This window comes from Pongo abelii, chromosome 4, assembly GCF_028885655.2.
Source record: "Pongo abelii isolate AG06213 chromosome 4, NHGRI_mPonAbe1-v2.0_pri, whole genome shotgun sequence".
In the NCBI taxonomy this organism is placed as follows: domain Eukaryota; kingdom Metazoa; phylum Chordata; class Mammalia; order Primates; family Hominidae; genus Pongo; species Pongo abelii.
In genome coordinates, this window is record NC_071989.2 from 41048391 (window position 1) to 41062035 (window position 13645).

The 13645-nt window shown below is 42.9% G+C and overlaps 1 protein-coding gene and 1 non-coding gene across 4 annotated transcripts in view; both read right to left on the bottom strand.

Annotated features, from left to right (window-relative positions):
• Positions 1-11701, bottom strand: part of PRKAA1 (protein kinase AMP-activated catalytic subunit alpha 1) — a 41566-nt gene extending 29865 nt beyond the window's left edge. For 2 of the 3 annotated variants that reach the window (XM_009240669.3, XM_024246780.2), the window contains exon 1: positions 8311-11701. In XM_009240669.3, the coding sequence (XP_009238944.2) occupies positions 8311-8650 (340 nt within the window). In that variant the 5' untranslated portion in view covers positions 8651-11701. 3 annotated transcript variants of the gene reach the window in all.
• On the bottom strand, positions 313-457 carry LOC112133617 (small nucleolar RNA SNORA57). Its single transcript, XR_002915248.1, has one exon. It is a non-coding gene; the product is annotated as a small nucleolar RNA SNORA57 (small nucleolar RNA).
• Positions 11702-13645: the final 1944 nt, after the last annotated feature.

The window sequence follows — 13645 nt, forward strand, 5'->3', positions numbered from 1 at the left end:
TATTAATTTTTCAAAAGAGTTAAAAAAGGGAAGTTTAAATGTTCTCACCACAAAGAAATGATAAATATTTGAGGAGATGGATATACTACTTGGCCTGATTTGATCAGTGTAGAATGTATACATGTATCAAAACATCACATTGTGCCCCATAAATATATACAATTGTTATTTATTAAAGATAGATTTTCTTTTTTATTTACTTATGGTAGGAATGGCCTTCATTGGTTGCAATAGGAAGCGAAAGAGGAGACCTGAAATCAAATGAGAAAGCGTAAGCATCCTGGGGAGGAGCCCGCTGGATCTCAGTTCTGCCCTGCTCAGAGAAGTTCAGTATCCAGGCGACTGAGAACCGGCTGGCACCAAAGACATGATTTTGAGGGGGCGGGAGCCCTTTCCCTCTGCCTCCATACATAACAAGAGCAGGACCACACACTCAGTCCCTGACAAGAAAAGGAGGGTGGATTTTCTAAACTATGATATTCACCATTAAAATTAACAAGTTAACAAAAAATATTTTTTGAAAACAGGTTTTCTAATTGTACTACACATAATCATGACTTCTTAAATGGAACACACTGTACATGAAGACTGGGAACCAAACAAATGTTAACTTATGAGTATCAACTGCTCTTTATACCCTCACACAGTGACAGCAGTGGGAGTTATTTAGCAGGATAGGGCTTTTTGCTCCCAGCCTAGAATGTTCCAGCTCGTGTGGTTTTCCACTTTTTGAATTTGTATCCCAGCCTTCATAGTCTATCAGGAGTCAACTCTTTCTCTTTTTTTTTTTTTTGTTGTTGTTGTTGAGATGGAGCCTCGCTCTGTTGCCAGGCTGGAGTGCAGTGGCACAATCTCGGCTCACTGCAACCTCCACCTCCGGGGTTCAAGCAATTCTCCTGCCTCAGCCTCCCGAGTAGCTGGGACAACAGGCGCATGCCACCACACCCAGCTAATTTTTGTATTTTTAGTAGAGATGGGGTTTCACCATGTTGGCCAGGATGGTCTCAGTATCTTGAGCTCGTGATCCGCCTGCCTTAGCCTCCCAAAAGTGCTGGGATTACAGGCATGAGCCACCACGCCCAGCCTTCAGTAGCATAATACTTTTTAAAACATGGCATCTAATAGCTTAGGAGACACTCACATTATCACATTTGAGCATAAACCTATGATGGAGATATTGTCTTTTACAGATAAAGAAACTGAGGCTCTAAGAGATTCTGTAAGTTGTGGAAGTAAAGCTGTTGTGATCAAGTTGGGGCAGGTCTTCTGACTCCCAAGTTTTTTGACCTATCCACTCTTCCCACCATCACTGTGCAGTGAGAGGGACAAAGGGCTTGGCATGGTATCAGAAACTAAACTGTTTTCTCAAAACCAGGCTAAATATTCTCCCCAGTGAGTAAACTCAGTTGTAGCCAAACTAAATGCTGTTCCATAGTCAATCAATGAATGTAGTAAATGGACTTTGTCAGGCATATGCACTACTAAGGGATTCCCTCCTTTTTCAAAATTCAAACTTTATTCTTCAGACTGTCAGTTTTTAGAATAGTGCTAAGGTTTTGTTTTTAAATGAAAGGGAAGACAGATATTTTGGCCACGGAAGACTTGCACATTACTCAGAGCAAATGTTACCAGCATTCACAATGTCCCCCTCACAGGAATAGCAGATTAGTCAACTAAATATTAGCTAACAACCATGCTATTGCCATCTAAAGGGAACTTTGTCTAACTGCATAACATTGTAACAAATGCTCTTCTAATTAGATATATAATCCTGAAGGCAAACAAGATCATACTTTGAAACAGAGGATTTTAATAGGACAGAGAAGCAGCAAAGATAGAAATATCTACTAAAGATATTCTAGACACCTAACCATTTCATTCCCACTTTAAAATTGAAAGAATAAAAACGTGTTAAGGAAAATAGCTTAATCCTGGGGAAGGGTGGGCTTTAAAAGCTATAGATGGTAATTTAAGAAAGCAAACAAAACATTTCAAGCACACCAAGGGCATTCCAAATACCCATGAGCCCCATCAGCTTAAGCAATAAAACATTACAGATACAACTCAAGCCCTGCATGACTCCTCCCAGATTCCCTTATCCTTCATCTGTCCTCAGAAGTAACCACTATCCTGAATTTGGTGTTTGTGTTTCCCACGTTTAAATATTTTTACATGGGTATGAATCCATAAAAAATATAGTAACATTATTTTTCATGTTTATTTTTACAAATGTCATTGTATATATTTTCGTAACACAATACCTGCACTATACACACAATTCAAAAGTACAAAAGCATCTATGGTGCAACACAGTGTCCTCCTGTACCTAGTCCCCTATATTGAGCAACTAACGTAATCAGTCTTGTGTGTATCTTTAAAGAGACACACTCTATATATAAAAGGAGTCACACTTAAGATACAGATTTGCCCCTGCCTTTTATACATAAGTGGTAAGCATATTGAACACACTGTTCTACTTTTTCCTCTTAAAAATATACCTTGGAAATTGTTCTCTAAAATATACAAAGTTCCTCCCTTTTTCTTCCTTAATGTTTGCAAGGTATTTCACTGTATGGATAAATCATAACTATTACACTATTAGAAAGGTTACTTCGAAAGTTTTGTATTAATATTTACAACAATATGGCAGCGAATAACCCATTATTTCATACACATGAGTACATCTATAAAATAATTCCTAGAAGTTGAATTGTTAGGTTAATTTTAATAAATGCTGTCACTCTCTCATGTAGAGGTAGGATATCAATTTATACTCTACCAGCATTGTATGAGTGGTTCTGTAGGTTTCTAAAATTTATATAAATAACAGCAGACTATACATATTCTTATACAACTTGCTTTCGAGGTCTAACCTTGTATTTTTAAGATTCATTCACACTGATACATATAGCTTAGTTCATGTTTATATTTTTTAAAGGAATTTTTAAATAACTTCTACTATGCTTCATTCACAAAGAGTACAGTTACCTATGTAGCTGAAATTGCAGTTTTACACAGAAATACTTACGAACTTAGGCCAAGCGTGGTGGCTCACGCCTGTAATCCCAGCACTTTGGGAGGCTGAGGTGGGTGGATCACCTGAGGTCAAGAGTTCGAGACTAACCTGGCCAACGTGGTGAAACCCCATCTCTACTAAAAATACAAAAAAAAATTAGCTGGGCATAGTGGTGGGCATCTATAATCCCAGCCACTTGGGAGGCTGAGGCTGGAGAATCACTTGAACCCAGGAGGTGGAAGTTGCAGTGAGCTGAGATCGCACCACTGCACTCCAGCCTGGGCGACAAGAGTAAAACTCCATCTCAAAAAAAAAAAAAAAAGAAATACTTGCCAACTTAATAGTTTATATGTATAAATAACTCATTTGCCGAAGATACACCCAGCCTACCAAAAAGATCATCTTCTCTAGAAAAACTAACAAAGATTGCCATTTTAATGATATGACTCTTTGCTCATCCATGCTTTTTTTGGGCAGAGGGAAGGCCCACAAGGGCCGGAACCTAACATCTTGATAACTAGAAGGAAAAAAAAAGATGCCTTGGAAACAATAAAGACAATTCAAGCATAATCACAAAATAACCCTAGTTTTCTGTAAACTTTCCTCTCAAAATGCTACCACTAAGTAACCAAACAAATTTTTTGGCCTATAACAGGAAACAATCACTCCAAACTTCCAGCCTACTCTCCCCACAAAATTAAATTTCCTATAAGCATGAAATATCATACTAAGACTTTTCCTGCATATCAATATCATATATTTTATTAGATCCCTCTTCATGTTAAATTTACCAGTATGTATAACTAATTTTTAAAGCTTTCTTTACTCCAAATTGTCTAAATATATGCCTAACCCTATTATTTGCAAGAATTCTTGCATAATTAAGGCTGTTGGTGTTAATTACCAACATCACCACGATAGTGGCCATTTCTGCCTGTTCACTGAGTATCAATGTCCCCCTTTCTCTCTCCTAACACCACTCATTTATGTGTAGGTGTCTACCCTGTCCCCCCACACCATCCAAGTACTTAGAAGATGTCTACCGGCCCAGCACGGTAGTTCAGGCCTGTAATCCCAGCACTTTGGGAGGCCAAGGCGGGTGGGATCACCTGAGGTCAGGAGTTCAAGACCAGCCTGGCCAATATGGTGAAACCCCATCTCTACTAAAAATACAAAAATTAGCAGGACGTGGTGGCACACGTCTGTAATCCCAGCTACTAGGGAAGCTGGGGCAGAAGAATCACTTGAACCCGGGAGGCAGAGGTTGCAATGAGCTGAGATTGCGCCAATGCACTCCAGCCTGGGTGACAAGAGCAAAACTGTCTCCAACAAAAAAAAAAAAAAAAAAAAAGTGTTCCCTGTTCACCACATGCACACTAAAATCTATCTACTGCTTTTTTGATTTTTTGATTATGGCCATTCTTGCAGGAGTGAGGTGGTATCACATTGTGGTTCTGATTTGCATTTCCCTGATCATTAGTGATGCTGAGCGTTTTTTCATGTTTGTTGGCCATTTGTATATCTTCTTTTGAGAACTGTCTATTCATATCCTTAGCCCACTTTTTGATGGGACTATTGTTTTCTTCTTACGTGTTTGAGTTCATTGTGGATTCTGGATATTAGTCCTTTTTCAGATGTATTGATTAGGCAGATTTTCTCCCATTGTGTGGGTTGTCTGTTTACTCTGCTGACTGTTCCTTTTCCTGTGCAAAAGCTCTTCAGTTTAATTAGGTCCCAGCTATTTATCTTTGTTTTTATTGTATTTGCTTTTGGGTTCTTAGTCATTAAATCTTTGCCTAAGCCAATGTCTAGAAGGGTTTTTCCAATGTTATCTTCTAGAATTTTTATAGTTTCAGGTCTTAGGTTTAAGTCCTTAATCCAACTTGAGTTGATTTTTGTATAAGGTTGAGAGATGAGAATCCAGTTTCATTCTCCTACATGTGGCTGGCCAATTATCCCAGCACCATTTGTTGAAAAGGGTGAACAGAGAACACTTCTACACTGCTGGTGGGAATGTAAACTAGCACAGCTGCTATGGAAAACAGTGTGGATATTCCTTAAAGAACTAAAAGTAGAACTACCATTTGACCCAGCAATCTCTTCTGAAAAGAAGTCATTATTCGAAAAAGATACTTGCACATGCATGTTTATAGCAGCACAATTCACAATTGCAAAATCGTGGAACCAATCCAAATGCCCATCACTCAATGTATGAAGAAACTGTGGTGTGTGTGTGTGTATATATATATATACACACACGATGGAATACTATGCAGCCATAAAAAGGAATGAATTAACAGCATTTGCAGTGACTTAGATAAGAGTGGAGACTATTCTAAGTGAAGTAACTCAGGAATGGAAAACCAACATAGTATGTTCTAATCACTGATATGTGGGAGCTAAGCTATGAGGACGCAAAGGCATAAGAATGATACGGTGGACTCTGGGGACTTGAGGGGAAGAGTGGGAGGAGGGTGAGGGATAAAAGACTACAAATATGATGCAGCGTATACTGCTCGGGTGATGGGTGCACCAAAATCTCACAAATCACCACTAAAGAATTTACTCATGCAACCAAATACCATCTATACCCCAATAACTTAAAGAAAAATTCAAAAAATAAAACAAATTTTTAAATAAAGAAGATGTCTCCCACCCACCCACCTCTCTTGCACACACACATCAAAGGGTGGGTCATATTCCTCCAAGGGCAATGCCATCCCCCTTGCTAATGCCTGCTTAGGAATACAAGCATAAGCCAATTGGCACACGGCATTCCTAGCCAGAGGGACTGGATGAGCCAATGAGACTCATAAGAGGTATGCCGGCCTTCCCTGCTGGAAGGACTTATCCGTGGAAAGAGAACCACAGGTAAGTTCTTTACTAGGTGAAGCTGGATTTTCTATTACTTGTGGCAAAAAGCATCCCAACTGTTAACTTAAAAAATGAACAGGTTAAAGATTCTGATCAACATCAACAAATGTGATTATGAACAAATTTAACCATATCTATGAAACCTATGATCCTTGGACTAATATTGGCCTTTGTACATTTGGAGAGTTTGTTGACTTTAACAGAATATGGTACTCCAACAGAAGTTTGTGTGGGTGGAGAAGTGAAGGTTAAGAAACAGCAAAGTCATTGCAGACATTCATGTCACAGCCATATCACAGATCAAATCCAGAAGATGAAAAATCTCTTCTTGCTTTATTACCTGCCATGCCAAAAACCACTTAGCAAATACGAAAACAGACCTGGCCGGGCACGGTGGCTCACGCCTGTAATCTCAGCACTTTGAGAGGCTGAGGTGGGTGGATCACCTGAGGTCAGGAGTTCGAGACAAGCCGGGCCAACATGGTGAAACCCCATCTCTACTAAAAATATGAAATTAGCCGGGTGTGGTGGTGGGCGCCTGTAATTCCAGCTACTCAGGAGGCTGAGGCAGGAGAACTGCTTGAACCCGGGAAGCGGAGGTTGCAATGAGCCAAGATCGCACTACACGGCACTCCAGCCTGGGCAGCAGAGGAAGACTCCATCTCGGGAAAAAAAAAAAAACAGAAAAAAAAATAGACCTGACTTTATTCAAGCATTCAGGTCTATATTAGGGGAATGATGAACACCCTAATCCAGGCAGAACTCTGGGAAGGGGTGGGGGCAAAAATGAACATTTTTTTTTTTTTTACAAACACTTGTAAACTAAAAAGCAGTTTGTAATTGCTAACAAGAAATATCATAGCCAAAGATAAAGTTAAAACTTCCAGGGCACAGAAACATCTTACTGGTCTTATATGGACCTGTCCTAATAGCTGTTATTACCCAATTCTGGCATTTGCTTCTTACTTCCTCCTGACATTGTCTGCCTTGCCGATTTTCATAAGAAGGTTCAGGCAGTTGCTTCCCTATGGGATACACAACAATTTTCCAATTCTATGACTCAGAAAATGGCAAGAGAAGGAAGGGTTCTTCTCTTCTAACCCTAAATAAAATCAGAAAATGTTTATTTAGCTCTGGAAGAGTAAGGCTCAGTTGAGTTACCGTACAGACTTTGGCAAACTTTTTTTCTTTCAAGTCAAATATTTACCAAGAACTTAGTATATGCAAGTCAGTCTATTATTTATCCAAAGCCAATGCATGAATTATTTTTATCAGTTCCAAACTTCCTTTCTCTGCATCCCTTATAGCAAAGTCAAATATGTTAAAGAAAAAAAAATCATGCCTCACAAAACTTGCAATTAAACGTTTTTTGCCAGAATTGGTGGACTGTAGAGCAAGCTTATTTCCAGAATATTGTTTTGAAAGAGTCCACACTTTTCTTTTAATTTCAATAGCTTTAGGGGTACAAGTGGCTTTTGGTTACACAGATGAACTGCATAGTGGTGAAGTCTGGGCTTTTAGTGTACCCGTCACCCGAATGGTGTACAATGCACCCAATACACCTTTCTTAAAACAAAAGTTCAAATGATGTGCACTTAAAGCATTTATTAGAATACAAATAACCTTTGAAAATAAGTGGAAACGAACTGTACTAATAAAGTAATAAATACTATCTGGAGGCAACATCTGAACTAACAGCCAAGTTTCGCACGAAGAAACTCCTGTTAATTCGGAAACACTAAAGGCACAGTCTCATTCAGAACGTAAACCATGCATCGCAAATACTGAACCAGTTTATACTCATTAACTGCTCGGAAGGAAACCAGTGATCCTTTCCGACGACATGGCCTTTAAAAAAAATGATGTCGGCTACCCACAAAGAAACCTTACTTCTGCGGAAACACATTTCGCACTCGGGAAACAGCAGGGGCCGGGAAATCGACAGCCTCCTACAGAGGACGGAAATACGGACAACGCCGAGGACCGCCAAGGAAGCAATGGGCTGGCCCTGAGCCAAGGGAGCACAACCCGGGCGCACAAGAGGCCGCCTCCCCGGGGATCGCGCCCGGCGCCCCCTCCCAGCACCCAGAGCACGCCGCGCCGCCCGCCTGCCCCACCTGGGAAAGTTTGCACCTTCGCATCCCAGCCCCTCGTACCTACTAGCCCCTCCGGCCGCGGCGCCGTCGCCATGGCGACTGGCCCCCCACCCCACCCCCACCCCCACCCCCACCTCCACCCGGCCTGTGCTGGCCGCGCCGCAGCCCCGCGGCGGCTGGGGAGAGCACCCGCAGGATCCGGGACAGGGGCTGCCCAGCCCTGGAAAGAAGGGACGCAGCGGGCAGGGGAGGATGAAGAGGTGCGGAAAGGGGAAGTCGTGCGGCTCCGCAGCTGGGGCTGAGCCTAGTCCCGCGGGTTCTCACCCTTCACTTTGCCGAAGGTGCCGACCCCCAGCGTGTCACCCAGGATGTAGTGGCCGATCTTCACCCGCCCGTCGTGTTTCTGCTTCTCGGCTGTCGCCATCTTTCTCCAGGAACTGAGTCTGCGCATGGCGCTGCGGGAGGGGGCGGAGGGGGCGGGCAGGGCCGCGCCGGGGGCGGGCGGGGAGGGGGTGGGGACGCGGGAGGGCAGCCGCCAAACCGAGCCAACGCCCTGCGCCGCCAGCCCAGGCCCCGCAGCCGCCGTCGGGCGCAGACGCTCCCCCTGGCGGGGCGGGCGGGGGCTGCCAGGAGAATCACCAGTACCCGCCTCCTTGCCCCGCATCCTCGGGCCTGGGCGCCCGCCCACCGGCACGCGGAGGGGCTTCCTGGAACGATTAGGCGGACCGTCGCCCCCAGGCTCCTTTCTACCCTGGCGGAGTTTCTCCCGCTGCGATCTTCCCTAATTACCACTCTGCGGTCGGAGAAGACCCTTCTCCGGGTGACTCCAGAGGGGAGATGAGGACTGGGAAGCCCGCTTGAGTGATGCAGATCTGTGGCTTGTTACGAGAGCCGCGTGAATTAAAGCAAGGCAGGGGACACCGCCCTGCCACTACTTCCTAACCTTGATTTTCATCTTTCCTTCTCGGATGGAATCTAGAAGCCGCAGGAGTTTTCACTTGCGTCTGTGATGGAGTTTCCCGCTCCCCGCCCCCGCCCCCCCCCCCCCAACAACCCGCGCTCTTTTTTCACTTGGAGCCCGTAAGTTGCTGGTGGGCACCACGATGGCTCTAGGAGCGCTGTCGGTGTTTTCTTCTGGAGGTGATCCTGAAATTTCCTCCCCAAAGCAAGCTCTGTTGCGAGGAGCAGGCCGGGGATATGTGCAAGTGAATGTGTATTCCAAGAGGGGGATGATACGCAGATCTTTTGGTGTATAGGAATTAATACTTCTAGATTATCAGTAAAATGTATACGTTCACTGGACTGAGAACAAGGCTTACGGTTACATCAACCGGATCAACAAATATTTATTGTACTTGTAATGAGTAATACTTAGTCTATTATATAAACATAAATGGAACCATACCATAGCATAAAGTCTGCTTATTTTTCATAAAATGTTTGATTTTGTTACTCAATTCCACTCCTCTGATTAGTAGTCAAAATCAAGTGTTCTGTTTTAAAAAGTTTATATTCTCTCAATTTTGGGATGTCATAGCATTGAACCAGTGTCAATGGCCCAATAAAAAAATTGTACCTTCATGAAAAGAGTATAAAAAAAGAAAAAAACTAAAAATGTCATTTTTAATCCCACTAAAATCAATTACCCAACTCTCCTGATTTTCTCCTCTATGTTTCTGAAATCAAAGTAACATGCATTAGGCATTGTTTTGTTCCAAGGAAGATATTGCAGGGGAAGCAAAAGTTTCTGCCTTTGAGCTTAGAATTACACCAGATAAGCAGGGAACAGTTCCTGCTAGCCTTAATCAAGTTCCTACTGTATTGAGGACTGCACATTGTTTGAAGGGGAAAAGGTTAAGAAATCTTTGATTACTGATGTATTTGGGGGGCAGGTGGTGTAGTGGTTACTGTTTTAACTTTCGGTGTCTGGCTTTTTCACTTTTATCTGTTTGCCTTGTAAGTTTCTACACAAGGCATCTCTGTAAAGCAGAATTTTTGGATTTTGGATCTCTGTAAAACAGAAATAGCTCTCTGGATTCCCGTGTGGAGCAGGGAACCTTAAACTCCCTCCCCTCCCCAAATAGCACCTTAAATTACTTTAAGTTTTTATTATATCTAGAATTTAACCCAGGAAAGTTCTGCCATTTCTTCTAACCTGAAAGAAAAAGATCTGATAACATCTCTCCTCAGGCCCAAGGGTGGGAGAGTGCCCCTAGGGGAAAAAAAAAGGAAAAGATAGCAAAGTACCTCAGCTGTGTACCATTCACTGAGCATGTTGCAAGGGAACAAACTGAAGCTGAGTTTTGCAAATCCATTTGCCAGTCTCTTCATGAAACTATGAAAACTCAAGAAAGTAACATAACCTTTTTTTTTTAGTAGAAACATGGGTTTGTTTCTGCTTTGTGCTGTTGTAGATTATAATTCTATTTAATAAATAGTCATTAAATGGCATTTACACTTAAAAGCATTGTTGGAGAGATAAAACCTAGAATTATAGATCAAAAAATTGGATAGAAACTTAGACATCATCTTATCCAGTTTCCCATAGTCTCTGTTTAAAGCAGCTTTAATTGCTCAGTGTTTTAATTTTGGTTTTGTTTCTTTTCCATTCATGTTGAGTTAAAAACTGAATCCAATTCACTGTTTGTAAGACTACTGTCTTAAGAAGCCTCCTGTATTCCTTTGCTTTTTCTCTTAATTACCTTTTTAAATTTTTTGTCACAGTTTCTTCCACCCTGTCTTCCTTTCATTCTCCCATTGATCTATCCCCAAATGTTCACTTCTTTCATTCTTCAAGCTTTCATTAACTGCCAGACGCTATAGAAAATTTCATTTTTCTAAAAAATGAAAAGTCATAGTCCTTACCTTGAAAGAGCTCATGATCTACAATAGCATTCCTCTATATTCCACCATCCCCCACCCATCCAGGAGAGATAATATTTACATACTCAACATTCTACCAGGGGGAAGCAAAGATAAGGTAGACGGTGGCTTACTCCCAGTTTCCTGAACTATCTGTTGTAACTCTACCCCATCTCAGTAAAATGTATTGGAATATAAGTGGGCAGGAGTTACATTAGAGAAGTAACTTTTTTTTTTTTTTAAACAGGCACTTGTTCTGTTGCCCAGGCTAGAGTGCAGTGGTTAGATCACAGCTCACTGTAACCTCAAACTCGGACTCAGGCATTCCTCCTACTTCAGCCTCGAGAAAGTAGCTAGGACTAACGGTGCGCGCCACCATGCCCGACTATTTTTATTTCATTTCATTTGTTGTAGAGATGGGGATCTCCCTATATTAACGAGGCCAGTCTAGAACCCCTGACCTCAAGCGATCCTCCCACCACAGACTCCCAAAGTGCTAGGACTGCAGGCATGAGCCACCAAGCCTGGCCTATAGAAGTAACTTGACTCCTTTCTAGTTTAAGTGGGGGAAAAGCAGACCGGGCGCAGTGGCTCACACTTGTAATCACAGCACTTTGGGAGGCCAAGGCGGGCAGATCACCTGAGGTCAAGAGTTCGAGACCAGCCTGACCAACATGGAAGAAACCCCATCTCTACTAAAAATACAAAATTAGCTGGGCGTGGTGGCCTGTGCCTGTAACCCCAGCTTCTCAGGAGGCTGAGACAGGAGAATCATTTGAACCCGGGAGGCAGAGGTTGCACTGAGCTGAGATCGCGCCATTGCACTTCAGCCTGGGCAAAAAGAGTGAAACTCCATCTCAAAAAAAAAAAAAGTAGGGAAAAAGTAAATTGTTTGCAAACTTAAGTACTGTAGCTTTTATCAGTACAAATAAATCACAGTACATCTCAGCACTGATGAAGACATACTAACACTGTGGTGAAGAATGTCCAGCCTCATGGAGGAGCTGTGTGGTTAGCAGTTAGCTGCTTCCTCTCTAGCCCTTTAGACATTGTAAGGGAGCAGGTGCCTCCTCGGAGGTCATTACAGCATTACAGCATTACTAGACTCTACACTGCCAGGTGGATATTAAACTTCTCCGATGACTATCTCTAAATATGGTGGCTGGAACTAAAACTTCTGAGTACTACACTGCTATTAATGCAGCCTAATATTTCCTTAGCTTACTTGTAGCTACATTGTAACTAATATTTTATTTTTGTTAAACAAACACTATGTACTGGGCAGTTTGCTAGATCCTAGGGACTTAAAAAACAAAGGAACATGGTTCTGCCTTCTAATAGGAGACAAAGCAATGTTACAGGTGCTATAATAAAAACACAAGTCTAGGCAATGTAGTGAGATTCTGTCTTTACAAAAAAAAAAAATTCAAAATTAGCTGAGTCTGGTGGTGCATACCTATAGTCATAGATACTTTGGAGGCTGAGGTGTGAGGATCAGTTGAGCTCAGGAGGTAGAGGCTGCAGTGAGCTATGATTATGCCACTGTACTCCAGCCTGGGTGACAGAGGAAGACCCTATCTCTTAAAAAATAAATAAAAACATATACGGTGCTAAAGTCCATTATGAGAAGTCAGGATAACCTTTACCTGTGGAGGTCTGCCAAAGCTTTAACTTGAATCTGTTTATGGAGAAGTATTAAGAGATGATGTTTTCTACACACAAAAAAAGGGAGGCCACCCAGGCACAGTGGCTTACGCCTGTAATCCCAGCACTTTGGGAGGCCGAGGCAGGAGGATCACTTGAGCTCAGGAGTTTGAGACCAGCCTGGGCAACATTGTGAGACCTCATCTCTACAAAAAATACAAAAAATCAGCCAGGCATGGTGGTGCATGCCTGTAGTCCCAGCTACTCAGGAGGCTGAGGTGGGAGAATCATCTGAGCCTAGGAGGTCAAGGCTGCAGTATGTCATGTTCATGCCACTGCACTCCAGCCTGAGTGACAAAGTGAGACCGTGTCTAAAAAATATAAAAATAAAAAAGTAAAGAAGGCCAGGCGCAGTGGCTCACGCCTGTAATCCTAACACTTTAGGAGGCTGAGGCGGGTGGATTGCCTGAGTTCAGGAGTTTGAGACCAGCCTGGGCAACATGGTAAAACCCTGTCTTTACTAAAATACAAAAAATTAGCCAGGCATGGCAGTGTGCACCTGTAATCCCACTACTCGGGAGGCTGAGACAGGAGAATCGCTTGCACCTGGGAGGCAAATGTTGCAGTGAGCCGAGATCGCACTACCGCACTCCAGCCTGGGTGAGAGAGCGAGACTCCATCTCAAAAAAAAAAAAAGTAAAGAAAAGAAAGAAACAGGTGGCATGGGGGATGGAGGGAACTTGGGGAAGGCATTGCAGGTAGGAAAAAGAGTAGATATAAAATCACAGAGGGGACCGGGCACGGCAGCTCATGCCTGTAATCCCAGCACTTTGGGAGGCGAGGCAGGCGGATCACCAAAGGTCAGGAGTTCGAGACCAGCCTAGCCAACATGGTGAAACCTCGTCTCTACTAAAAATACAAAAATTAGCTGGGCATGGTGTTGGGCGCCTGTAATACCAGCTACTAGGGGGGCTGAGGCAGGAGAATCACTTGAACCCAGGAGGCAGAGGTTGCAGTGAGCCAAGATCACGCCACTGCACTTCAGCCTGGGTGGCAGAGCGAGACTCCATCTCAAAAAAAAAAAAGAAAATCAGAGGGAAGTAGGCTGTTTAGGGAAGAACTAATTGTTACGGGGGCTGGAATCTGATGTACA